The sequence below is a fragment of the Carya illinoinensis genome, chromosome 15, assembly GCF_018687715.1.
Source record: "Carya illinoinensis cultivar Pawnee chromosome 15, C.illinoinensisPawnee_v1, whole genome shotgun sequence".
Lineage (NCBI taxonomy): Eukaryota > Viridiplantae > Streptophyta > Magnoliopsida > Fagales > Juglandaceae > Carya > Carya illinoinensis.
In genome coordinates this window covers 27,329,854-27,357,432 of record NC_056766.1, presented here as the reverse complement: position 1 = coordinate 27,357,432, position 27,579 = coordinate 27,329,854, and the positions used below count along the sequence as shown (strand labels likewise).

General features: G+C 41.5%; 2 protein-coding genes across 4 annotated transcripts; one reads left to right on the top strand and one right to left on the bottom strand.

Annotated features, from left to right (window-relative positions):
• Positions 1-2,148: 2,148 nt before the first annotated feature.
• On the bottom strand, positions 2,149-6,983 carry LOC122296768. The gene is made up of 2 exons (XM_043106562.1): positions 6,269-6,983; positions 2,149-5,924 (listed from the first exon to the last, which is right to left on the bottom strand). Exons 1-2 carry the CDS (start codon positions 6,981-6,983, stop codon positions 2,149-2,151), a joined length of 4,491 nt encoding a protein of 1,496 aa, XP_042962496.1.
• A 598-nt stretch (positions 6,984-7,581) lies between these two features.
• LOC122297185 (leucine-rich repeat receptor protein kinase HPCA1-like) lies at positions 7,582-16,336 on the top strand. 3 transcript variants are annotated; one of them, XM_043107155.1, is made up of 19 exons: positions 7,582-7,745; positions 8,210-8,330; positions 8,818-8,889; positions 9,145-9,219; positions 9,290-9,361; positions 9,464-9,625; positions 9,765-9,839; positions 9,923-9,994; positions 10,114-10,182; positions 10,279-10,347; positions 10,451-10,525; positions 10,604-10,675; positions 10,775-10,915; positions 11,012-11,484; positions 11,564-11,719; positions 11,850-11,992; positions 12,078-12,297; positions 12,384-12,619; positions 15,731-16,336. In XM_043107155.1, the coding sequence occupies exons 1-19, from the start codon at positions 7,646-7,648 to the stop codon at positions 16,214-16,216; spliced, it is 2,889 nt and encodes a 962-aa protein (XP_042963089.1). In that variant the 5' UTR covers positions 7,582-7,645; the 3' UTR covers positions 16,217-16,336. The 3 variants fall into 3 exon arrangements, with proteins under 3 accessions (XP_042963089.1, XP_042963090.1, XP_042963091.1); XM_043107156.1 differs by lacking the exons at positions 7,582-7,745; positions 8,210-8,330 and having other exon boundaries at positions 8,821-8,889; positions 9,511-9,625; XM_043107157.1 differs by lacking the exons at positions 7,582-7,745; positions 8,210-8,330; positions 8,818-8,889; positions 9,145-9,219 and having other exon boundaries at positions 9,313-9,415; positions 9,511-9,625.
• Positions 16,337-27,579: the final 11,243 nt, after the last annotated feature.

The following is a 27,579-nucleotide window of genomic DNA, read 5'->3' as shown; positions in this document are numbered from 1 at the left end:
GCGTTTGAATCTGCCTGAATTCGCTCGAGCGGCCAAAAGCCTCCGCTCGAGCAATCTTGTGAATTCTGCATTATGAAGATTTGCAAGTCATCACACATCTAAATTATTACTTCTAATTTTATCAATTTCGATTCGGTTCGATTTGATTTTTTCGATATATTATATAGTATATATAATATAGTATATATAATATAGTATTATTATAGTATATAATAATATAGTATATTATAGGCTATAGTAATATATTATAATATACAATGATATAGTATTAATAGTGATAATATATAGTTATTTATATAGGATTTTAAAATTTAAAATATATTAATCAGTAATTTATCATATAATATAAATTATTTTATACATAATTATATATAAAAATTATATATGATATAAAAAATCATATAAAAATTAATATATATATATATATATGAACCATGTTGGGGGGATTTTTCCCAAAGGCACAAGCCCAGCCCAAATGATAGTGACACCTTGTCCGGAATGAGGCCGAAGCCTGCTTGACCTCTCGGCATCCCACCCAAGAAGTTCTTAGCCCAGCCAAGCATGGATCTTGGTGTCAGGTCAAGCTAGCCACGACCTAGAAAGCCCAAGACCTTCCCCTCTCTTTTTCAACCGGGAAGGGAAAACACGCCACCTCGATGAGACTCCACGTTCAGGTGCCCCCTAGAGGCCATGCCGCATTAATTGTCCATGTTAGAAGGTCAAACCACATTAATGGGTTCTACCAAGGAGCGTCCCTCTGCTCTGTCGTAGGGTATGGGTAGCTGACCCCAGTGGCAGGTATAAAGGCAGCCCTCCAGGCACCAAGCGTAGGTTCCAGTTATCCTGAACTCTAAAAAAACTTCCTCTCCTCCTTGACCTTTAGCTAACTTAAGTATCGAATGCTCCGCCCAGCCACCCACACGGTTGCTAGACTCGAGAGTTGTTTCGTGTGTGTAAGTAAAGATTGAAGGCCCTAGTTACCGAGAATTTGGCCCAAAAGTATACGAAACACGTTGTTAACAAACCGATCAAAATGGGTTCAATTCGGTTTGGTATTAAGAAAAAGAAATCTGGAACCAGATCGATTTTGAGAAAAATGAAACTGGTACCAGATTAAACCAAACCTGATATCGGATCAAACCCATTGGTTCGGTCTGGTCCGGTCCAATTATCCGTTCACTGATTTTTTTTTTCACTCCTAGTGAAGTCCTTCAAATTTATTGTTTAAACTTACAACTTGATTATTTGAATGTTTTATAAATTTTTTATTTACTTAATAATTAAGGAATTGATTATTAATGAAATTGTGTATTTTTTATTTATTTTTCTTATTGATTAAGAATGTTAAAATTTTTTTAAAAAAGTAAAAAAAGAAAAGTTTTAAATACATTAGCGGGCCCGCTAGCAGTATCCTTATAGTAATGGAGATGTTGAAAGAGGGAGAGTTGCTCTTATGTCTGACGTAATTGCTGAATGTAAGGATTAGATATTTTTTATTAAAATAATACTAAATATAATTATAAGTAATGTAATATCGCGGATTCGTTTTTAAAAAAAATAATTTATTATTAAAATTTATTATTATTTTTATATAGATCTTATAATTTATGATTGCTAATATCATTCTTTTTTTCTTAAGATCTTGTTTAGATAGTAAGCGATGAGATTGAGATTATCTATGAATAATAATAAAATTATTTTAGTTAAAATATCTTATAGAGTTTTAAAAAATAAGAGAGAAAAAATTAAATTAAAATGTTTTAAAATATTTTAATATTATTTTTATTTTAAAATTTTAAAATTATATTATTTTTTATATTTTGTTTAAAAGTTTAAAAATTTTATAATAATTATATAAAAATTAAAAATTAATTAGCATTTATATTTATAATATTTAAATATTAAAATAAGATGAGAAAGATAAGGTGAGATAGAGATACTGATCGGACGATGGTTCCGAATATAAATTGGGATTGAGAAATTGATAGTTATAATTTGGTGCCGACGTGGTGGCAGCAGGTTCACAAAAAACCAACTGTCTGGAGATCGACACTTTTTTTTTTTGAGATAAAGAGACCACTTCTCATTAAAACAGAAACAGTTGTAACAGACGACTCTAAGGCTACAGATCAGCTTAGAGTACCACGATTACTTCATTTCCTTAGTTACTACAGACATGATACATTCTGGACAAAGTTCAATGTCATATACATCAACCATGCTCCCCATTGCCATTTGAGCCAATTGGTGAGCAGCCTCATTAAGGCCACGCAGGACATGTGAGCAGCTCCAGCTAGTGCATGAGTTCAAAATCTCTCTTGCATCACGAACCAAACACCCCCCCATACTCCAGTCCAGACCATATTTTTGAAGCAAGTCCACCACCTGCTTAGAGTCACCTTCCAAGCACACCTTATTAAGGCCTAGCTCCTTGATGAAAATTGCTGCCATTAGAGCTCCATATGCCTCTGCATCAAAAGGTCTCCCCCGAAATGGTCTCTGGGCACGAAGGGCACCCACCACTTGGCCTGTGTGATCACGGATTAGGACTCCTACGCCAATCCTACCTTCCCCTGTCCTGACAGCCACATCCCAGTTAACTTTGAAGTGGTCTTCCTCTGGTTTTGTCCATTTTTGGGCCTTGGTTTGAGTCTTTACACCGACCTTTCCTACATCCTGGAAGGACTCCTTATAGAGGTTGTGGTCTGCCAAAGCCTGATGGAAGACTCTGGTGGGATGCTTGAATGGTCTACCATGGAGTATATCATTCCTCCTGCTCCAAATACCCCTTAGAATGACAGCCACTTCCTCGAGTTCCCTGGTGTCTAGGGCCTCTACTAACTGGGACCATACATCAAAGAATAGGTTGCTTTGGTATGACATTTTCTGAACTTTCCTACAGCTCTGGTTCAACACATCCTGAGAAGCTACACAGTTCCATAATGAGTGACCCGATGTCTCAGGGGCCTGCTTGCATATAAAACACAGGTTGTCTTCCACCACCCTCCTTCTTTTAAGATTAGCCAACGTGGGAAGAGCCTCACTACATGCCCTCCAAATGAACATCTTAACTGCTGGAGATGTTTTAAATTTCCAAACTGCCTTCCAGGCTTGTTGGTCTCGAGCCATGCATGATGATTCCCCTTCCACATTCACTTCCATTGCCCTGTGCAGATGGTACCCACTTTTAACTGAGAATTGACCATTGCTTGAGTGTAGCCAAACCATCCTGTCCTCCCTGTCTACTGGACTAATTGGAATTGCTTTGATTGCCTCCCTCTCTTGAGGAGAGAATAACTCCTCCAAAAGGGAGTCCTTCCACACTCTGAGAGTTGGGTCAATAAGGTCACTGACCAAGTCACACCAGCAGTCAGGTTCCCGTGGGGTTGAGACCTTATGATTTGGCAGGGATGGTATCCACCTGTCTGTCCATATGTTGACCCCACTGCCAGTCCCTATCCTCCATATCAAACCTTCTCTAAGGACCTCTAAACCTGCATAGACACCTCTCCAAGCCAAAGAAGGCCTTGATCCCAGTTTTGCCTCTAGCAAATCACTCTGCCCAAAATACTTTTGCTTGAAAATCCTAGCCACCAGAGAGCTTGGATTCTGCTGTATTCTCCAGCCTTGTTTAGACAATAGGGAAATGTTGAAGCTTCTGAAATCTCTGAAACCCAATCCACCATGGTCCTTGCTATTGCTGAGTTGGTTCCAGCTAACCCACTGGATCTTAGATGTGTCTTCATTATAGCCCCACCAGTGCTTTCTGAGCAGCTGATTCAGTCTACCCGTGATGGATGCTGGTAGTTGGAAGATCCCCATAGCGTATGTGGGAATGGCTTGAAGAACTGCTTTGAGGAGAACCTCCTTTCCAGCACCAGAGAGGTGCTTAGTCTTCCAACTCTCCAACCTGGACCAGGTTCTGTCAACCAGTGAGCAAAATGCTGCAACTTTCTTCCTCCCCACACAAACAGGAAGACCCAGGTACTTCTCGAAAGAGCCTGTTGACCTGACACCTACCAGCTGTTGTATTTGGACCCTGGTGTCCCTCTTTGTGTTTTTGCTGAAAAACACTGAAGACTTGTCTCTGTTGAGGACCTGCCCCGAGGCCCTTTCATAAACTGATAAGATATCCAGCAGACTAGAGACTTCCTTTGGGTTTGCTTGACAGAAGAGAAGGCTGTCATCTGCAAAAAAGAGGTGGTTGACAGTGATGGGGCCTCTTCCCACATGGACTGGGGTAATGACCTTGCTATGCTCAGCTTGGTTCAGTAAGGAGGAAAGGGCCTCAGCACACATGATGAAGATGTAGGGGGATAAGGGGTCACCTTGCCTAAGGCCTCTTGAGGGGAGAAAGTTCTGTTGGGGCTTCCCATTTACAAGAATAGAGTAAGAAATGGATGTGAGGCACCTCTGGACCAGACTAATCCACTGAAAAGGGAATCCCATTTTGGACATGATAGCTTCCACAAAACCCCATTCAATCCTATCATATGCTTTACTCATGTCAAGCTTAAGGGCCAAGCACCCTTTTTTACCTTTCATTCTAGTGCTCATGGAGTGAAGGGTTTCATAAGCCACCAAAACATTATCAGTTATTAGCCTACCCGGGACAAAAGCAGTTTGATTGAGTGAGATGAGTTTGGGGAGAATGGTCTTAAACCTATTAGCAATGGTCTTTGAGATGATTTTATATAGCACGTTACACAGGCTGATGGGTCTGAAATCTGGGATTTTAATGGGGTTCTTGACTTTGGGGATTAGAGAGATTAATGTATCATTGACATCAGTGCAGGAGCCACCATGGTTTAGTACTTGTAGTGCATAAGAACATACCTCCTCACCTACCACTCCCCAATGTTTTTGGTAGAAGGAAGCTGGAAACCCATCGGGACCTGGTGAGCCTAAAGGGTTCATTTGAGTCACTGATGTATAAATCTCCTCTCGGGTGAATGGGAGTAGCAGCCAATTTTCCATCTCATTAGAGAGTTTAGTTTCCAGAGCATCCAGACAAGTCTCATAATTAGAAGGGGAGGAGGTGGTAAAAAGAGAAGAAAAGTAACCTGTAAAAGCACTACCAATGTCTTCCTGCTTAGTCAGGATCCTGCCTTGTGGATCCTCCAGGTTGACTATAGAGTTAGCCTTCCTTCTATGACTGGCCTGCAGGTGAAAGAAGGTAGTGTTTCTGTCCCCCACTTTCATCCAGTGCTGTTTAGCCCTTTGCCTCCACTTCATCTCCTCCGTGGACAATGCCAGTTCTACTCCCTTTTGCAGTCCTTGCATTTCTGTTATGTGATTCCCTGTGCCCATCTCTTGAAGGTGCCTTATTCTCCTCACTGCTTGGTTTATGTCTTTGTGTTTCATCGTTTTTTCTGTTTGGCTCCATTGAGAGAGATTTCTTTGGCAAGCACTCAGTCTTTGTCTCACTGTATTGGCCCCTTCCAATCCCAAACTAACTCCCTTCCACGAGTACTCCACTACTTTCTTGCAATCTTCTTTAAGGTCCCAAGCCACCTCATATCTGAAGCACCTTGCCTCGTGTCTATAAACTTTGGCTGAATTCTGTAAGAGGATGCTGAGTGGGGAATGATCAGACTGAATGGCTGCTAGAGTAGTGCAGCTAGCATTGCTGAAAAGCTCATGCCATTCCTTGTTGGCCAAGGCCCTATCTATTCTTTCTTTGGTAAAGTGTCTTCCCCTTCTATTGTTAGACCAGGTGAAGTAATGGCCCTGATGATGAATGTCACGTAAGTCACAGACCTCCACTACCTTTCTGAACTCTTCAATCTGTTTATATGGTCTACTGCCAGCCCCTTGCTTCTCACCTTGGTGCAGAATTTCATTAAAGTCTCCAGCACATAACCATGCCATGGGTGGTGGGGGTTTTAACATTTCTAGTAGCTGCCAACTGGTTTTCCTCTTTGCTGTTACAGGGTGTCCATAGAACCCTGTAAACTGCCACGTGGGTTCATTAACCCCCCCCCCCCTTAACTAAGGCACTGATATGCCACCGAGTATAGCTCACAACTTTGACTGACCAATCAACCTTCCACAGCAGGGCAATCCCACCACTAGACCCCACACTATCCATTGTTAGGCAGCCATCAAACTTCAAAATTCTTCTAATCTTCTCAAATCTCTCTCAACAACAACAACGGAGGAGAGGAAAAGAGAGAGATATCTCTCTCAACAACAACAACGGAGGAGGAGGGAAAAGAGAGAGATTTGAATATGTTGGAGTGCACTGGTGGGGCTCTCAGCCATGCACCAAACTGTAATGGAGCCTGTTCTGCGTCTTGATTCTCAAACCTTAGCTTATTGCAGTTTTTCCCTTTGTGGTTGAGGATACCACAGTGAAAGCAAAAGTTCTGTAGTCTTTCGTACTTAAAGGAAATCCAGTGCTCTTCCTCCTCAAAGCGCATCCATTTGCCCCTTAGCAGGGGTTTAAGTATGTCCACTGCCACCCTTACCCTTAAGCATCTCCCCCATCCACGTCCATCTGATTCTGTTTCCACTCTGATGACATGGCCTATAGAGGCTGCAAACTGTGATCCTACTTCCTCATTCATGGTGGCCAGGGGCAGGTTGTGAAGTTGGACCCAGAAAGGCTCGTATCTAAACTGAGTTTTGTTAATGGAGACAGTGTCATCTACCTCTTGTAGCGAGAGCAAGCATCTATCAAAAAACCACGGTCTGCCCCCAAGAACCTTGTCTTTGTCTTCCAGTTTTTGGAACTCTATGATGAAGCTTTGGTCCCCTATCTCAATGAATCTAATCCAGCCGTCTAATCTCCAAACCTGAGACATGGTGGTCCTGAAGGCCTCACTATTAACAGGCCTTTCCACCATTGCTCTACCCACAATACAGTGCTCACTCATTCTATCTTCCTTCTTTGAGCCTTCTGGATTCACGTGGAACGGGATACTTTCCTCGGTTGTCAACTGCAATCTTTCCCACCTCTTGACTAAATCTTCGGCCTCCATCTTTCTGTCAAGTACTACTGACTACTCTGGTACCAACCTCACACAAGGTGAGACCGACAGCCTTAGCAAAGCTAAAAACATTGGAGCCTCACTCTAACTCACGCGAGAGAGAAGGCACTCCATCAAAAGGCAATCACTAGATGATAAAAGAAGAGAGAGAAACAAAACAAAGAAAAAATGGAAGGTGTGAGTGGAGATCGACACTTTAAACTAAGTAATAAATGATGATGATGATGATATTCTTCATTGATGTTACAGTTTTGCAGGCGGAGGAGGAAAACGTCTTAACTTTATTTGATAGAGTTAAGATAATTTTATATAAAAATTAAAAATTAAATAAAATATTATTATAATATTTTTTTTTAATATTATTATTATTTTAATAACACAAATAATTTAACAGAAGGAAAATACCATTTTCGGGTATGAGTAGCGCCATCCCCACGGTATCATGCATTAGTTTAGTATTGACCAACGGGATGACTTAGTCAAGCACAGCTTGCTTTCACGTCCTCCACGAATAAGACGATGAGGAAGACCCATAGGTGTGTGTACGTAGACTTATCTCTTCTTTGATATTATATAAGGAATGTGTGGTGAGATACTTATTAAGCGCACGCGCGCACACAGTGAAAACAGAGAGCTCATCAAGAGAGAGATTAATGTGCAGGAAGTCGATCGGCATGAAGTTGCAGCTGGTCTTTCTGGCTTTCTTTCTTTCAGGAACTCACTTCATCTACTCACTTACTGATCCTAATGATGGTATGCAACTTTTGGGTTGTCTCGTGGGGACAGTATTCTTGGGTTTTTTGTGTTTCTTTTTTTCTTTTTTTCCTTAAATACATGATCAAGGAAAACTGGTTTGTCTCGCATCAGTGTCTGAAACTTTCTTTCTTTCGCCAGTACTCAATCCTCTCCAAACTCAATAAAGTTTACCGTTATTTTTTCGTTATTCAACTATTAAAAGACGTTTCAACTAAGCTCTAATGAGTAAAGAGATTATTTTTTATAGCTTATTTTATTTTCTATTAAATATTTTTTACATTCTTAATTACTTAAAAAAAATACACAACCGTGTTAATAGCTAATTCTTCAAATATTAAATAAAAAAAATTAAAAATAAAATAAAATACATCAACAATCAGATTGAAGGGTCCCTAAACCTACTGCTGTACATTTTTTAATGTTGCATTAGTTGATGATTAAATATTTTACTGTGCATGCAGCTACCATACTCAACGCCCTGAAGTACGCGTGGAAAAACACACCGCCAAGCTGGGGGCATTCAGAGGATCCATGTAGCTGGGAAGGAGTTACTTGCAACAATATTTCTAGGGTTATTGCCTTGTAAACATCTTCCTTTATTATTGTCCTTCTTCATGTTTTTCTTGTAGAAAAATTCTACTCATTATTCTTATAGCACACAATAGACATTAAATATATATTTTTGTTTTACAAAATATATGGTGTATGAATAATGAGTAAAAGAATTCATTTAGTTTAATAAAAATAAAATATAAATAAATAAATAAATAAAAAATCAAGTGTAATGTATTGTGTAGAGATGATGAGTAAAATGACTCTTTTCCTGTATTGTAGTCCTCTTTCTGGCAAATCGGTTTAGAAAACACACTAATATTAATCTGCAGTAATCTTGACACAATAATATACATTATATGTTTACTATCAAGATCACATCTACTTGCAAATCAAATTCATGATGTAAAGCAAGGGTTCCTTAATTTCCTTTTGTCATTTTTTTAATTTTCCTTCTTCCTCTTTTGGTAAATCTTTGTGCATCCTTTTTTTGTTTATTCCTTCCAAATCTCTTCAGGAAATTATCAACGATGGGCCTAGAAGGGAAGCTTGAAGGTGACATTGGGGGACTCACTGAATTGACAAAATTGTAAGTACTTAAATAGTAGAATATTTGTTTCCATTTAAAGAAAAAGAAAGAATGATAATGATACTTATAAATTTAGTTTCTCAACAAACCACTTGTCGTAGGAATCATTATAGTTATAGAAAATATAAAACATGTTTTTTTAATTATTGTGAGACCTATTTTAATAGATTTTATTTATTATTATTGTGAGACCTACATTAAATAGATTTTGCCACTTTACTACTTTGTTAAAGTGCTAACATTATTCAATTTCAGGGACCTATCGTTTAATCGTGGGCTCTCAGGTTCCCTCTCTCCACGGCTTGGGGATTTGCAAAAGTTAAATTTCCTGTAAGACCCAATAAGCAATCTTTAATTTTCTGAGAAGAATATATATACATTTTTGTCTTTCATGTTTCAGAATCCTAGTTGGTTGTAGCTTCAGTGGTGATATTCCAGATGAATTGGGAAATCTTTCAGAGCTCCGCTTCTTGTAAGATCTTTCAATGCTTATAAAATCACTACATGAATCACAAATCCAGTAATTGTTAAGTATCTAATTGTTACTTTTATACCAACACATTCTCTCTCTCAGGGCTCTCAATTCAAACAACTTAACTGGAAATATACCTCCATCTTTAGGTAAATTCTCCAAACTCTATTGGCTAGACCTCGCAGAGAATATGTTGACAGGACCTCTCCCAATATCAACATCCATGGCCCCAGGCTTGGACCTTCTTTTGGAGGCTAGACACTTGTGAGTTTTTATCTTTTTCCCAATCTTGGGTTCAATCTATTATTAAGATAAATGCAATAATTCGAATATGTTTAAGGGTACACAACGTTGATTACTGCATCCATAAAAGGAGAATAATGTGATGTCTTCAAATTTGTAGCCATTTCAATAAGAACAAGCTATCAGGTCCCATTTCAGCCAAACTCTTCAGCTCTAATATGAAATTGATCCACATGTAAGTTGAAACCAACTATTAGTTTATTTTCATGCATGCTTTAAATGATTTCTTTTACTTCTAAATGCTTTCTTCAAAGACAGATTATTTGATGGAAATAAACTTTCTGGAAGTATCCCACCAACATTAGGACTTGTAAAAAGTCTTGAAGTTCTGTGAGTAAATACACCCTAATTTAATGACACATTGGTGTTTTTCAACTTACCTTTTCAGTATAAGTGCACTCTGATATGGTATTGTTCTTGAGATTTAAAATTATTCCAACTTGATACAGTCGGCTTGACAGAAATTCTTTGACAGAAAGTGTCCCAGATCTCAGCAACCTAACAAATATCGTTGAATTGTGGGTACTTTTTCACAACATTTATATGGCGGTGGTGTTCTTTTAGCATAATCATACTGATGGTTACCATCGTTTACCTTCTTGTTATTGTCTTAGGAATTTAGCTCTAAATAAATTGACGGGCACTTTACCAGACTTGACTCAAATGACGAAACTCAATTACTTGTAAGTTGATGGCATAGTATTGCATGCAATTGCCAATTTTATGTTTGAGGAATTCATTCTTTTGATCTATTGATGAATTTTGTACGATGGCTTATTTTACTAGGGACCTTAGTAATAACTCATTTGAGCCATCAGAAGCTCCAACGTGGTTCTCAACCTTACCATCACTCACCACTCTGTATGTCTTCAATCGTTCATATATGAAAATTCCTCAAATTTTAGCAATACTCACCACTATCATGTGATTGGTACGCAGGGTTATGGAATATGGGTCACTTCAAGGGCCCATACCACGAGATTTGTTTAGCTTTCCACAATTACAACAAGTGTAAGTTGATATATTATTGGTATAGGTTCATAAGAATATTATGAAATAAAGAGAAATTAACTGTTGGTTTGATGACTCATACTCGATTTCAATTCTCAGGAAATTGAGAAACAATAAATTTAATGACACATTGGACATGGGTGAACATGAAAAGATCAGCCCACAACTGAATCTTGTTGATTTACAAAACAACAACATTTCTTATGTAAAAGTTGGCAGTAAATACCACAAATCCTTGATGTGAGTGAATTCATGGCCCTTAAATACTCAATTTGAAAATATGTTGTGTATTTTCTTCTAACTGTCAACCCTCTTTGTCAATTTGATGTACTTCAGACTAAGAGGAAACCCAGTGTGTAACGACTATACTATCTTGGATGCTTACTGCCAGCAAAATCATCAACCAACAAAGCCCTATTCTACTAGCCTGGCTCATTGTGAAAGTACATCATGTCCTCTTAATCAAAATTGCAACCCTCGGAATTGTGAATGTGCCTATCCATATAAAGGGACATTATACGTTGGAGGATCGCTTTTCAGTGAATTGTCCAATGAAACTGTGTTTACTTTATTGGAAAATAGCTTGTCGATGAACCTGAGTCTCCTTCTAGGTTCAGTTTATATTAATGGTACTAGATTCAATTTTGATGACTATCTTCAAGTGCAACTGGCACTCTTTCCCTTAACCAGAAAATACTTTAATCGATCAGAGATTCAGAGAATTGGGTTCGCCATGACTACTCAAGAACATAGGCTACCTCTACAATTTGGTGCCTATTTTTTTATTGCAGACTCTTATCCTTTCCCAGGTCCAAATCATATCTTTACTTTGTGTGTGTGAGAGTGAAAATTATATCTCTACCTAACAATATTAAAAATGTTATTCAGCTAAAGGAGGCCGAACTTCTATTAGCACTCGTGTAAAAATTGGGATAACAATTACTTGTTGTGCCATTTTGGTTCTGGGACTCCTTGGAGTAGGTATATATGCTGTTCAACAAAAGAAACGTGCAGAAGGAGCCATTGGATTGAGTACACCGTTTGGTAAACAATTAGTAAAATTAATTAATTTCTTGTAATTGATTGTATAGTTCAAATTCAAGACTATGTATCTTAGGAAGATGGAACATCATGCATTTGTTGGCCTATATGGCTAATTTTCTCTATATCTCAGCTTCTTGGACATCAAGTGGCAATGATAGCAGTGGGGCAGCACCACAATTAAAAGGTGCAAGATGGTTCTCTTATGTTGAACTCCAAAAGTGCACAAATAATTTCGCCGAGAGAAATGAGATAGGTTCTGGAGCATATGGCAAGGTACGTAAATCTCTCAGTATTCAATCAAACTTTTGCAAAATCCACTTCCAAGAACTGTTTGCTTATCCTTTTATGTTCTCGTCAGGTTTATAGAGGGTTGCTTTCTGATGGACTAGTTGTTGCTATCAAAAGAGCTCAACAAGGATCAACGCAGGGTTTACTTGAGTTCAAGACTGAAATTGAATTGCTTTCCCGAGTTCATCACAAGAATCTTGTTGGCCTTGTGGGTTTTTGCTTTGAACAAGGAGAGCAGATGTTGATCTATGAATTTATGCCTAATGGATCAATTAGAGATAGCTTATCAGGTACGTACATACATTCATATCAATTTAATTAACTCTTTGCAAATATCTAATATATAGGAAACTATTTGCTTAAATATGAACTCTAGGGAAATCTGGCATTTATCTTGATTGGAATAGAAGACTCTACGTTGCTCTTGGTTCAGCCACTGGACTAGCTTACCTACATGAACATGCCAATCCTCCTATTATCCATAGAGATGTAAAGTCCACGAATATTCTATTGGATGAAAATTTGATTGCAAAGGTTGCAGATTTTGGCTTGTCTAAGCTAGTGTCAGATGCTTTGGACGGCCACGTTTCAACTCAAGTCAAAGGCACAATGGTAAGTGTTATTATATGTCTATGGCCTGATCTCTCATTGGTAGAGAATATTAATAAAAGAGTCATAAATATTGTTAATAAAAGTTAAAAACTGACTTTTATCTATAAAAGTTATTTTCAATTTCATGATAGAATATATGCAAAATTCAAATATTTAGCAAATAATATTATATGAAGGTAAAAAACAACTCAGTCATTGTGAATGATAGAGTTTGCATAATTTTTGTATAGATAGTTAGTGAAGGTAAAATATTCTTAAATCCCCAGACTTTCTAGTTTTTCTAATCTGCCCTAAGTTTTATATACATTTTGACCCCTCTAGCTTTTAGTATTTGCAATTTCACCCTAAACTTTTCTAAATTTACATTTTTGACTCATCTGTAATAATATTTTCTTATATATGTAATAATTTGTAATAATTTTTTGTTTACTCATTTTATACACTTTTACATTTACACGTTCACACCTTCAAGCACTAACAAATCTATATGGTCGAATCTCCTAATGCCAATCCAACACATTTTATTTTCGACTTTCAATACTTTATCTTAGATTCCCTTAACTTCTATAAGCAAGTACCTAGTCTTCGAGCTTTCCTTTTCCCTTATATGGTCAAGTCCTACCCTCATTATTTTCACCAAAACTCACATCAAACATCCCCAAGTTTTTAATGCCACGGTGCAAGATTCAACCTAATAAACTAAAACCAACCTAGACTTTATTTCCTTCCTAAATAAACAAATGCATTTTTTTATTGGACCTTTAATTAACACACTCTTTTCCTATGCTTGGCTGAAAACCCTTATGAGGCATACCTCATAATTTTTGTGCATTTGTTCCTAAATGAACATGCATGCCTCAAGAGTTCCAGCTTCTATATATGTGCATGCAAGTTAAAAACATATTAAAATCAAGCTATGGCGTAAATGCATTTGTATTAAACTTGGAGCTTTTTCTTTACCTCTTCAAATCTAGCAAGATTCTTATACGTGACTGGCTTATTTAAGATCAAACTTATGCTATCAACATTAAAAGATACATGCATGCATATTCAATGACCTCTTATCATGTGATGGCTGAAACATGTGATCTAAAAAGTTAAGACTTTCAACACATTTTCATCAACTTCTCCTTTATATTGCAAGATTCAAGCTTTTTTACTAGTTTATACACATGCATGCACAAGATCACAATATACATGCCATGGCTAAAACTCTCTAGCATTTGTTTTTTTTCTTTTCCTGCATTTTACTTCAATGTTATAAATGACTTAGATACCAAAAGCCCATGCTTAGAAAACAACTTAAGTCATACGCATGCAAGATTTCACTTTTTTCATGAAGTGACCGTGGGCTATGCAAGAGTCAGGAAATAGTTATCTTTTTGTCTCAAAACTTGAATCTCATGCTCTAAACACAAAACGTCACCAAAAAATGCATGACCATTAACCTTCCATAACATACACTGCAAGGTTTCCCCACATTAATCATCAAACACGCTAATAGTAACCACAAGTTGAATATGTTGGGCTAAAATAATCACAATGAAGGATGATACTTTCTCTTCTTAGCTTCTACTTATTGATTAAGGGTTAAGGAACTTGTGGTATTAGTAGCTAAGTATTGTTTGGGAGGTCAGAAAGTGTGACAAAACAAAGGTAATAAGGATGGTATTGGTCAGCCAAGAGGGTGAGGAGAGGAAAGAGAGTCAAGTGATGAAAAAATGAGTTTGTGAGAGTGTGGAAAATAAAATGGTTTAGGGCCCTTGGTGGTGGTATAGGACAGACTCAACTGTGGGATAGTGGAGTTTGCTCAACTGCTTAAGTGGAAGCCATGTCGGCTTCCCCTTTATATTTTTAGATTCTACCATTATTAGTATTGTTGTTGTTATCATCATTATGGTAATGCCACTACATGATTTGTTTTATGGTGAATGACAATGAATATTTATTGATGAAGAATTTTGTATTCTCGGATTTAAGATTGACAACTCATTCAAAGAGTTAGGGGATGAATTTCTTGAAAATCCTTGGAGTTGGATGAATTTGAAGGGGCTAAATGCAACCTTTTATTATAGAGATTGTCATTCCTAGGTCTCAATGATTCCTTCTAGGATTTGGAGTCCTAGTTTAGCCAGGAATTCCTAGCAGCTTTATTTCTTGAAACTTTCTCGTTGAAGTAGGATTCTTATGTTACTTGGGAAATTAGTCAAGTTGAAGTCCTAAGGTTGCAAGGACTCCATGCTTATGTTTGGATTAGAAGTTCTAATATTAAAGGAAGAACTTTACTGGGTTTTAGGAGCAAGGTCGGGCCTGAATTTCATCAACTAGGCTCCTACTAGGCTGGCAACCTTTTCATTGGGGCTTAACCCAATATTTTTATGTTCTTGTCGAGCTAAAGTGTTTCTAATTAGACCTATGATGTTGACAATGGGTTGGGGAGGGTTTATAAGGTTGTTCTTTTAAAATGGATGATTGTGTAAGTCTCATCTCTAGTAGAAAATTTCCCTTTCGTGATTCAAAGGCTTGAGTGTTACATATTATTGAGGTCTTCAATTTAATTTTTTGCAAGAAACGGGATTTTTTTTTTTGGTATTAATTTGATGTAGTGGCAAAAGAAAAATTTGTTTTTTTTTATTAACATGATACTCTAGGGTTTATACTACTTTATTAGTTCTTCACAAAATCCTTTGGTTCATTTGTTAACTTACTGCTAATGAATGTGTTGTCATACAATTCAAGCAAGTACTTTTAGGGTAGAGAAGGGTTGAATATCTGCAAAATAATTGTGGTTAATAGATTTGCAAGGTCTTGACCGAGAGAGAGAGAGAGAGAGAGAGAGATGAGAGAGAGGAGAGAGAGAGAGAGAGAGAGAGAGAGAGAGAGTACTTTGAGGAAGTTGAGGTAATAGAATTGGCAGCTTAACATATATCAAAATAACTTTTTATTATTTCATTTTCTTGTTCATGCATGGTATTGTAAAATTCAAAGTATATGCCAATCCTCCCAATCCTGCAACAAAATTAAAAATGTCTTATGTAATATAATTTAGATTTTTCATTCATTGGAATACTCTTTAAATTTTAATTTTTGCAAAATGCTTTCTCCTTGTAGGGTTATCTTGATCCAGAATATTACCAGACTCAACAATTAACCAACAAGAGTGATGTTTACAGCTTTGGAGTGTTTATGCTTGAATTGCTAACATCCAAGCGACCGTTTGAGAATGGAAAGTACATCGTTCATCAGGTGAGAACAGCAATGAACAAGGACGAGATAGAGCACTATGGCTTGTGGGATATGATTGATTCATCCATTAGAGACACACCAAATCTTATAGGGTTTGGGAAATTCTTGGAAATTACTATACAATGCATTGAAGATTTGCCTGAAGATCGTCCAACAATGAGTGAAGTGGTAAAGGCCCTTGAAACAATATTACAAAATGATGGGGTGGCTTCAAGCACATCTGCATTGTCTCCTACAAGTGACCTTGGAGCTTCAAGGGGTGCTTCTAAGCATTCTTACAATGATCCTATGCACAAAAAGGATGTTAGTAGCATTGATACATTTGGTTATAGTGGTGCATACACAGTGTGACGCCCCCAAATCCCCACGCCCGAACATAGGGAAATCGAGACGTCCGGATGGTGACAACCCGGGTCACCATCCTATCGACGGGTGCCGAGTGTGTGCAAAGGCAACAAATGTGCACGAAAGAACACGCAACGGATAACGAAAGTCATAACTAAGTACCAGAATTTTTCTTAACGTAATACAAGCTGTTTAAAACGTACATAGATAAAATATTACAAAACACAAATACAGTTTTAAAACCATAAAGAAAAGCATAACATCAGCAACCCGGCGGAGCCGCATCCTCGGGCTCAACCTCCTCCTCCTCATCCTCATCTCCTGCACCAAAAGCTACGGAACCAATAATGGTACCAGCAGGTAAGTAAAACCCAAACACTACCAGATAACAACACATATAGAACTCAAACAATATGCGTGAACCATGCCCAATGCACAAAACCCAAAGACACAGTTTTCCACACACGCCAAAATCACATATTTTTATCCGTATGCACCATGACCTCCCCTAGGGGTCATCCGCACACCCTGGCTCCAGTGGCACTCCGCAGAGTACCACCACGCATGTGACACCTAACGAGCGATGCCCAGTTCCGTGCCCCGCACGTTCGTAGCCAAGCATCCTCTAGCCCTCACCAGCGAAGGGCCATGGAGTCGGTGCGTAGAGCGATGCTCGGTTTCGCGCCCGGCGCGTTCGTAGCCAAGCAACCCCTAGCCCCCGCTCCCGTCATCTAGCGACAACTCAGGGGACATCACTCAGTTTATTCCGCTCCCGAGTGACCAGAGGAGCTCCACCGGGATAATAACCCATCCCGGCTTGGGCTCGTGATACCCACGCACCCGTAAAACCACTCACGCCAATACACAGGCTTTTCACACAAATCCACAAACACACGTGCATGCACCATGTAATGCCATAACAATGCATAATAAAATAATCCAACAATCATAAATCAAATAAACAGGCAACTCCGTCCTCCATCCATCCGACCCCCGAAACTCCTCGGACTCAGTCCGGAATCAACAACCAACAACAATTAAATAATTGAATGAGCAATATATATTAAAATCTGAAAATAGGGTTTGGAAAATACTTACAGCGCTATACGGTAATTTTAGGAAACAAGCGGCGTTGCAAACGGCGGAAAAACAGCAACATCACAGTGAAAATTCACTGTGGCCGTGGGTTTGAAAAACCCACTTTTGAACGGGGACAAACTAGGACACGAGATTGATAGGGTATGGTCTAGGGATGGTTGTGAAGCTATTGGAAGTGATGAACGGCCGTGGGTGGCGGCGGAATCGCCGGAAAATGGCCAAAAAACCCAAATCGGAAACTAAGCTCGTAGGAGCTGTTCCGGTGGTCGTTGGAGGCCGGAAATGGGTGGGTTAGGACTGCAAGGAGTCGGTGATGAAGTGGTGAAGAAGTGGTGGCCGGAGGTGGAGCGACGGCGGTGGATCGGAGCAAAATCCGTGCGCCCTTCTTGGAGCTTTTCCGGCCAAACGGCCGGCCGGTTGGGGGTGGGCTTTGGAGGGGTGGTGCACCGGAGGGAGGGGAAGAGAATGGGACCGGTGGGGGGCCGAACGGTGGCCGGACGGCGGCGGTCTGGGCTGCGGAAGGGACGCCCGGCGTGAGGGAGAGGGAAGAGAGAGAGAGCTCGGGGGGGGGGTTCGGACGCGGGGGAGAGAAGAGAGAAAAAGAAAAAGAAAAAAAAGAAAAAGAAAGAAAAAGAAAAAGAAAAGAAGAAGGAAAAAGAGAAAAAAGGAAAAGAGCTGCAAAAAGAAATGAGGTCCAATCCTCACTCCGGGAAAACAAAACAAACCGCCGAAAAGAGATTAAAAACCACAAAACAACTTAAAGAAATAAAACACAACATCAAATAAATTAAAAACAAATTTTAAAATGCAAATAAATTAGAATAAATAACTAATATATTAATTAAAATAAAAACAATTATTTCAGCGAAAATACACTCAAAAGCGGGTCATCACACACAGTCTCAACAAGAGTTGAACCCAAGTAGCCAATCCTCCCTTATATTCTACATTTTAATTTGTCTTTTGCTTTTCTTTTTGTTTTGGTGTTTAAGGGGGAAATAGTACTTTTGTACAGAGAGTGTTTTTGACTATGTGTTGATAGTAGAAAAATCTAGCTAGACATAAACGTTTGCCAGTTACTACTACTTGTGTTACATTTCAAATGTAAGATTTTCTTATGACTAGGAATATAGGAGTATATATGTCCCCTAGATTTAGGAAAAAGTTATAAATTTTGTACTATAACACTACCAAGAGCTAGCTTCAAATTCTACACTCCAAACTATCATAACAGACACATTACACACTCAAACTATTAAAAACTGGCAGGTTACACCTAAAAACTAACACTTAGAATCCTATATTAAGATCTGATGGTCATGATATGCGTAATACTGGTGCATACTGATTCGGTTTTGGACATCACCACCATATAAATGTTGTGAAAAAGTACCCACAATTCTAGTGCATAATTGTGCATAATACTGGTGCATAATCATAATGCTATATCTTTAACCATATTAAGATTTGAAACTTGTGTAATCGGTTTTGGAAAATGCAACACTAGTGCATACCGATTCGGTTACATATGCCTAGATTTCACTAGAACAATTTGATAATAACACTTGTATACTTTCCATGTTGTTTACATTATCCTACTCACTAAACATATTGCATTGAAATACGTATACTTATTATTGACAATGTGTTTCATACGCCTAAGGGCCTGGCTCTCAGTGGTCTAGGTATTCAGTTTTGTTTGCCAATAGTCGTGCACAGAGAGAGAGAGAGAGAGAGAGAGAGAGAGAGAGAGAGAGAGAGAGAGAGAGAGAGAGAGAGAGAGAGAGAGAGAGAGAGAGAGAGTTGGCAAAGGTTTGCCCTAGGGTGGCCCATGGAGCCTCCGATGCCTAAGTTAGCGGTAATCCTTAGGTGATATGAGAAAGCGGGAATTTTAGTAAGTAAACTCTTAGTTGTGAATTCAATCCCTTTATCTAATGATTGGGGGTCCCTTTATAGCCAGCCCTGAGGGTCATAAGACCATGCCTTGCTGCCTGGATGGAGTGTGTCCTCTAGAAGTCCTCTTCGCCATACTTCCATTAATGCAGCGTGGCCATCTAGATGAAGTAATTAATGCAGCATGATTTCTACGTGAGTTAATTTAATGCTTTGTGATCTCCTGGTGTTGCTCTGTGGTCTAGCCCCTCCCTTTGGCTTGCTCCCTTTTCCTTTCAATAGTTCAGCTTTCCGAGCTCCCAACGTAATGTCCAGTCCTGACTCGGATCGTATGGCTATCTTATGTGGGTCGTAGATCCCAGTGGGGTTGCTAAGGGAATATATGGGCTTGGACCCAGCTTTTCGGGCGATATATGGGGTGTGTGGAATCCTTCTAATGCTTGAACTGGTTTGGTCCTATTGAGCTTGGGGCCCTGGGAAAAATACCCTCAATAGTTACCTTGCCAATTCTCATCGAACTAGGCTGATGGGAATTTCCTTGTTTCTGCTTAATGTTGCCACTTGTTGCTTCTATCTGGCTAGCTGAGCGAAAATTCTTACTGTCCGATTATTCCACGTGTCCAATCTTGGTCGTCCATTCGTCGTTCCTGATGATGATCGTTCCATCTTTTCCTCAATTATAGTTGTTAGACGTTTTCTTTCTTCCGTGGCTGTGTTGTGTGTGTAGGTTTTTAAATAGCTCTTTCCTCGTGTACCTCATTGTACTAAGTACTGATCGTCACTCACATAGCTTCTGCCATACTCTTGTTACTCTCTTTCCATTTCATTCGTTCTTCCTTTGCCTTCCCTTTCTCTCCACTTCTCGTTGTGCTCCTACTCTCTAGATGGCTGCCCGAATATTTTCCAAACCTGTGAGTTTTGAGGGCTGTCCTGAGGCAGGCGCCTCAGAGCCAAGTTATGCCAGTTGCTTTTGGCATTCGGAGGCCTCCCTTGAATTCCACCAATCGCTAGTCTTGACCTATTGCATTCCCGACATGGTGGCCCTAGCGCCTCGCAAGGGGGCTATTGATGTTGTTGGCTAGGCGTTGCGTGCCGCCTTCTTCCCCAAGATGTTCTCTTGTAGGCTAAGACTGCCTTTCCCTCGCTTGGTCTGTGAAGTCTTGCATCACCTCTGGTTGGCCCTTGCCCAACTCCAACTAAACACTTGGCGGATTTTTATCTATTGTTGCATCTTGTGGAAGCGGGCACTTTTGAAGTTCGATCTGGAGGGTGCCGATTTGACTTACCATGAGTTTCTCCAGAATCACAACATGAAGAGGGGTGTATGGGACATCTGTAGTTTTACGGGAATGTGAGGCCTAGTGTTGCTAGAGCCATGGTACCATAAGGTCTCGAACTAGACCGACAAGTTCTTTTTTGTGTCTGTCTGGGGATGAGAGTTTTCGGTTGGTCAGATTGGTCAAGTTGAGTTCCCAATAAGGGCTTTATGGGGAGTTGTTACCAATGATAGGGTTGTGCGTCCAACCACCACACTTGACGAGATGCATCGTATTGCAATTCTGATGAGGTCATTCCTACCTCTCCCCTCTCCCCTCCTTGAGGGCAAGACTTGGTGAGCTGAGGCCTTAGAGCAAGCATTTAAGTCACTGCAAAAACTTCTCTTTGAGGTCTTTTCTCGTTCCATGTTCTTTTCTTAACTATGCTTTCTCCCTTTCTCTTTTATTCTCACATTCTTGCTTCTGATTGCGGAGTCTGCAGAGGGTTCAAAGGCTGGCCAAGCATATCATGAGTGGTCGTGAGACTGTTGAGGGGGAAAACCTGGAGCTCTGGTCCATGGTGATGATGACTCTTCATTACGCCAGTGGGGAGAGGGAGGAGAAAAACTGCTTGGAGGCAGAGCTGGGCATGGCTTGAGAGTGGGCCGTGAAGGCCCAGGAGTCACTAGATTTGTCATGAGTAGAGAATGAAAGGCCGAAGGGCCTTAAGGATTTTGACATTCAGAGACTCAAGATGTTGGAGGAGGAGTACTCAACCTTGTTAGAGTATCGATGAGCCTTGCTTTCTATAGCCAGGATCAGGGAGGAAGAGGTGCTTGTAAAATTGGGGGTAGCCTAGAAGAGGATAACCGCTCAGGATGTGGTTATCCAGGACCTACAGAGCAACCTATCCTAGGTGAAAGAGGTTGCAACCTATTCGAGTGAGCAATTGGGGAGGGCCCTCTACGTTCAGGATGATCTTGGTCCCATGGGTATCTTGAAGGCCTCTAGAGGATGCACGACTATGTCAACAAGAAAGTTTAAAGGAGTTGGAGGTGCACTTGTAGGCCGTGATCTTAAAGATCACGAGTTTGATCTAGCTACTCTTAATCACACGGGCGAGATTGGGTGGGCGATGATTCTGGATGCATTTCTATTGGAGGATGACGATCCTCTAGACTGTCCTCCTGAGGATGTCACGGGTGCTGACCTAGGGCGAGGCAGCTTTGAGGGGACTGGGGCTGATCCCTCTGGGCATAGGCCAAACCTAGGTGCCCCCTAGGTGGGCCCTGCCAACTTTGAGATGGGACCTGATGCCTTCCTCGATTGATTTATTTATTTCCTTCTGTATCCTCCATGATGTATATTCTTTGTCTTTGGTCATTTGTTTGTATAAACCATGGTGCCCAGTATTCTACATGTACATTTTGACACATAATCACATTCTTGTTTTGTGCCATGGTTGTCGATTTGTATTCCTTATTTCCTTTTATCTTGCCACCCATTTGCCTGGGGTTGCTTGTGACGTTGCGTATTGCTTGTCTTGAGGGGAGAGTTGTGACGCATCGTACTGTTTACCTTGAGGGAAGAGTCGTGATGCTTTGTACCTTGCTCCTTGGTTTCCCAACAAAAGTAGTCTGGAGTTTAATGCTCCGTTCATGAACTTTCGAGGGACTCGGGCAGTTGGCCATTAATGCCTATCAATTTTGTTTCTCTTGGATTGATGGCACCAAAGGGTATTCGCGATGTGCGTCATGGGATTTGTGCTGAGTTGTCTGCAAGATTCGTGTTGGCAGTGGGATATGTTTGTATCTCGAATCTAGGGGGACCAACTATTGCCCCTTGCCTACATAATCCCTGCTTATGATCCCATTTGCCATCAGATCTCCTTTCTTGCTCTTCAAACACTTGAAGTCTTCATCTTTTTTGGTGTTGGGTCCCTTTTATCCAACCCCCAACTCTAATGTTCCTTCTGGCTTCGGGCCAAATTCTCATTTGTTGTTCTGCTGTAGACTTGTGTCGAAGCGGGCTATTGGCGGTCTTTTATGGCTCTCCAAGGAGACTATGTTGTCCTTTTTTGCTGCTAGATGTGTTGTGAAGGTGGAGTGTGCCGAGCTTTGTAGCCACGCTGTTTGATGGTTTTCCCTATCTCAGGACTTGGTCGTGCAGCCCATGTTCTATACTTACATCCCAATTTGTTCCTTTGATCGGGAAGGAGTAGGGCTGCTCACTCAGGCCTGGCTGGCGAATGGGATTTCTGACAGCCTGAACCCACTCTGGTTTAGGCACTTCCTTTCTGGCTAGGGGAGGAGAAAGCGGGAGCCCTTGTATTAGTAAGGAGGTCTCTTTCAATTCAAGCTCCTCACGACCCTGCCTTCTTTGACTCAGGCGGTGACTATTGGGGCAAAGCCTCTATTTGCTACTTCCACATTATGTCTGGGCCTATGTGGGGGTGGTTTTGAATAAGGCTAGTTTCCTTGATGGTTGTCCTTGACGATGGAGGGCCTCGGGCGCTTGGGTTGGTCTCTCCCTCCTGTGTCCTATTCTCGTCCTCCCATCTTTACCTCCTATTCTTGCCATCTTGTCTTCACCTCCCCAAAAAATTTGGGATGGTGCCTCTCTGGCGAACCTACGAATGTTGTGTTTTTTTTTTTTTTTGATGGTGCCTAGTGTACCCTGCTAAGTTTGACACTGCTCATGGATCGCTTTTGGCTTCTTTCTCTTTGTATGGTTTCTTGCAAATATGTTGTAACCTTTCCCTTTGTAAAGATCCTGACAGTTGATGAATAACATGTTCTTTGTTTATGCCTTTACTATTGTCGTTCCTTTTTGCTTGCTCAGATTCTATGAGCTCCACGCAGGTGATAATGTGTTGATCAGTTACTGAGACTTGACATTGTTTCTCTTCCTTGAGCAAGTAATTTTCCACATTGTGAGGGCACTTCCATGTGTTTGGTGATGCCTTGCCAAGCCAAGTTGCTCATTCACCCATTAGCTTCTGTTTTGGCTAATTATTACTTAGGTTGTAGAGGTCGGGCTACACACAAACTGAATTCCTTGCATTGGGAATTCTTTTTGGAGGTTGAGCAGCACGTAGGCTGAACTATTCTCGATGACCCTCGTGCATGGCCAGAAAGGGTCGAGCGGCTCATAAGCCAAGCCCGCCAAGGAGACCCTTTGCAGAAATCCTTTGTGGAGGTCAAGAGGTATGTATGACTGAGCTTGCCTCATTGACCCATGCACTTGGCAAGAAGGGGCCGAGCAGCATGTAAGCCGAAATAGCCCAGAAACCCTTCACGGAAATCCTTTGTGGAGGTTGAGTGGTCTCTATGACCAGGTTCACCTCATTGACCCTTGTAGAAAATCATTGTGGATGGTTAAGTGGTACGTATGACCAAGCTTGCCTCGTTGACCCTCGCACTTGGCGAGAGGGGTACCAAGCGGCATGTAAAGTTGGGCTTGCCCAAGAGACCTTTTGCAAAAATCCTTTGCAAAGGTCGAGTAGTATGTATGACCAAGATGGCCTCATCAAACCTCGTGCGTGGTGAGAGGGGGCTGAGTGGCATGTAAAGCCAGGCTTGCTAAGGACTTCCCTGTAGAGGTCAAACCATGATATAGATTGTTATTTGACATTTTCTAACATGTCCTACTGGGCTAATGTAGTAAAGCTTTGAGTCGTTCATTCAATCAAAGGAGGTCCCTTCTGAGGTTGTGTCGGATAGTCTTGGGACTATCCTACACTTTACTGTGGGAGGGGTAGAGGTACCTCAAACCATTCTCTCCTCATTCATCCCCCTAGGGAAGGTAATTAGTCGACGACCTTAGAGTCAGATTACTCTTCACCGCGGCGGGATGGGGTAATTTATTCAGGTAGCCTCAAGGTTGGGCTAACTATAGGCTAGTCCTACCTGTTGACTGTCACGAGTAGGTAGTTTGTTTGAGTAGTATGCCTAACTAGACTCGCTCCCATCAACTGATAGCACATGAAAGGTAGGTGAGGGCTGAGTTGGTGCCATGCCCACTCTTCGTCGTGGCAAAAATGGGTGATGTTCAGGCAACCTCAAGGCTAGACCCGCTCTCCCACGTGGGAGGGTCGAGATGGCCTCTGGCTCATCTTGCCCTATGGTACCTTGATGGGAGTTAAATCTGTTCGTGCAGTATGTCTGAAAGCCTTGGAGCTGGATTAGTCGACGACCTTGGAGCTGGATTACTCTTCATCGACAGCCTTGGAGCTGGATTACTCTTCATCGACGGCCTTGGAGCTGGATTACTCTTCGTTGCAAAGGGATGGGGTAATCTATTTGGGCAGCCTAAGGGTTGGTCCCTCTCTCCTCCACCGGGGAATTTGAGCTAACCATGGGTTAGTCCATCCTATTAACCCTCACGTGGAAGTAGTTTGTTTGGGCAGTATGTCTGATTGGACCAGCTCCCATTTGTTGATACCGCATGAAAGGTAGGTAAGGGCTGGTCTGGTGCCATGCCCACTCTTTGTCTTGGTGGAATGGGATAATGTTCGGGCAACCTCAAGGCTGGACTCGCTCTCCACCACGAGATGATCGGGATGTCCTTTGGCTCATCTTGCCCTTTCGTATGCCGAGGGGAGGTAAAGCTGTTCGAGATGAGATAATTTGTTCTGGCAACCTTAGGGCCGATCCCACTTTCCTCCACGGGGGAGGTCAGGCTAACTCAGGGTTTGTCCTGCCTTGACCCTCATGTGGAGGTAGTTTGTTTGGGTAGTATGTCTGATTGGACTAGCTCCCACTAGTTGATACCGCTGGAAAGGTAGGTAAGGGCCAGGCTAGTGCCAAGCCCACTCTTTGTCATGGCAGAATTGGGTAATGTTTGGGCAACCTCAGGGTTGGACCCGCTCTCCCCCATGGGGCGGTGGGATGGCCTCTGGCTTATCTTGCCCTTTGGTACCCCGAGGGGAGGTAAAGCTGTTCAAGTAATATGTCTGACTAAATCTACTCTTGTTGGTTGATTCCCACGAGAAAGGTAAGGTGTGTCGAGCTGTTGAGGACAGGCCTACACTCCATTGAGGGAGGGGTAGAGGCACCTCAAACCACTCTCTCCCTCTTTTTGCCCCTGGGGGAGGTAATTAGTCTACAACCTTGTAGTTGGATTACTCTTCGCTGCAGTGGGATGGGGTAATCTGTCCAGGTGGCCTCAGAGCTGGTCCTGCTCTCCTCTGTGGGGGAGCTTGGGCTAACCCGGGGTTAGTCCTGCCAGTTGACCCTCATGTGGAGGTAGTTTGTTCGGGCAGTATGTTTGACTAGACGTGCTCTCATCCATTGATACTGAATGAAAGGTAGGTGAGGTCCGGTCTGGCGCCATGCCCACTCTTCGTCTTGGCAGAATGGGGTAATGTTCAGGTAACCTCAGGTCGGGATGTCCTCTGGCTCATCTTTCCTTTCGGTACCTAGAGGGGAGGTAAAGCTGTTCGAGTAGTATGTTTGACAGAACTTGCTCCTGTTAATCCACTTCCATGAGGAAGGTAAGGTGTGTCGAACTGTTGAGGATAGGCCCGCACTCCATTGAGGGAGACGTAGAGGTGCCTCAAACCACTCTCTTCCTCTTTGTTGCCCTAGGGGAGGTAAAGCTGTTCGAGTAGTATGTTTAACGAAACTCGATCCCTTTGGTCAACACCCATGAGAAAGGTAAGGTGTGTCAGGGTTTTGAGGACAGGCCCATACTCCATCGATGGAGGCATAGAGGAGCCTCAAACCACCTCTCTCTCTCTCTCTCTCTCTCTCTCTCTCTCTCTCTCTCTCTCTCTCTCTCTCTCTCTCTCTCTCTCTCTTTGTTGCACTAGGAGAGGTAATTAGTTGACGACCTTAGAGCTCGATTACTCTTCGTTGCGATGGGATGGGATTATCTATTTGGGTAGCCTCAAGGTTGATCCCACTATACTCCGTGAGGGAGGTCGGGCTAACCCGAGCTTAGTCCATCCTGTTGACCCTCAGGGGAAGGTAGTTTGTTCAGGTAATATGTTTGACTGGAGCAGTTCCCATCCATTGATATCGCAGGAAAGGTAGGTGAGGGTCGTGCTAGTACCGTGCCCAGTCTTCATCGTGGCAGAACTGGGTAATGTTCAGGCAACCTTAGGGCTGGACCTGCTCTCCCTCATGGGAGGGTCGGGATGGCCTCTGACTCATTTCACCCTTTAGTACCCCGAGGGGAGGTAAAGCTGTTCGGGCAGTACGTCTGACTGAATCCGCTTCTGTGGGTGGATGCCCACGAGGAAGGTAAGGCGTGTGGGGTTGTTGAGGACAGGCCCACACTCCACCACGAGAGGGATAAAGCAACGTTTGGTAGTACACCCATCCCTTTGTTACCCCATGGGGAAGTAATTGGTTGGTGAGGATTTGACGTATGAAGGAGGTATTTGTCACTGGAAATTTATTCACTAAATTCCTAAAAAGACTAGTGTTTTTCATTAAAATAGAGTTTATACAGCAGGGAATGAAATTTACAAAATTATAGGAGGATCTAGGTTGCTTTTATTTTCGTTATATGCGCCCTTCTCCCCCTTAGCAGGGACAGTTCGCATTTTTGACAAGAGCTTGTCACGACTTTATGAGAGGCACATATTCACACTACGCATCATCCCCTCAATCTTTGGCTTCAACTCTTGCACGTAACATTCACGTGCCGAGTTTTGCTTCCCTTGGATTTCTCCTATCCCTTGGGCTATCGGAAACTTAACTTTCAAATGGTAGGTGGAGGTGATTGCTTTCAACTTGTTGAAAGTCGGCCGGCTAATGGTGGCATTGTATGAGGAAGGAGACTTTACCACCAAGAAGTCAACCATAACAAGGGCAGTGCAAGGAGCACTGCTCACTACGACTGACAAGGTGATTGTTCCTACTAGTTGGACTGTTTCCCTGGAGAAGCCTTTGAGCTGCATTGAGGTCAATAGGATCTGGGCTATGTCTATCCCTATAAGGGTAAATGCTTCCAAGAACAAAATGTCCACAAACTGCCATTGTCGATGAGAATCCTCCCATGGTGAAGTTGGTGATCAGTGTGGTCACTATCAATGCATCATCGTGTGGATGGAGGACTCCTTCCTCGTCAGCTTCTCCAGAGGAGATCTCAGGGGCAGGCTCCCCCCTTTTATAC

What these genes read in the sequence shown, in the direction of transcription:
- LOC122296768 (XM_043106562.1), bottom strand. Translation starts at nt 6,983, where the DNA reads ATGGAGGCCGAAGATTTAGTCAAGAGGTGGGAAAGATTGCAGTTGACA. An exon ending in ACAGGCTCCATTACAGTTTG is followed by an intron (nt 5,925 to 6,268) that starts GTGCATGGCTGA and finishes ACCCTGTAACAG; the next exon opens with CAAAGAGGAAAACCAGTTGG.
- LOC122297185 (XM_043107155.1), top strand. Translation starts at nt 7,646, where the DNA reads ATGTGCAGGAAGTCGATCGGCATGAAGTTGCAGCTGGTCTTTCTGGCT. An exon ending in TTACCATCACTCACCACTCT is followed by an intron (nt 10,526 to 10,603) that starts GTATGTCTTCAA and finishes ATTGGTACGCAG; the next exon opens with GGTTATGGAATATGGGTCAC. An exon ending in AGACTCTTATCCTTTCCCAG is followed by an intron (nt 11,485 to 11,563) that starts GTCCAAATCATA and finishes AATGTTATTCAG; the next exon opens with CTAAAGGAGGCCGAACTTCT.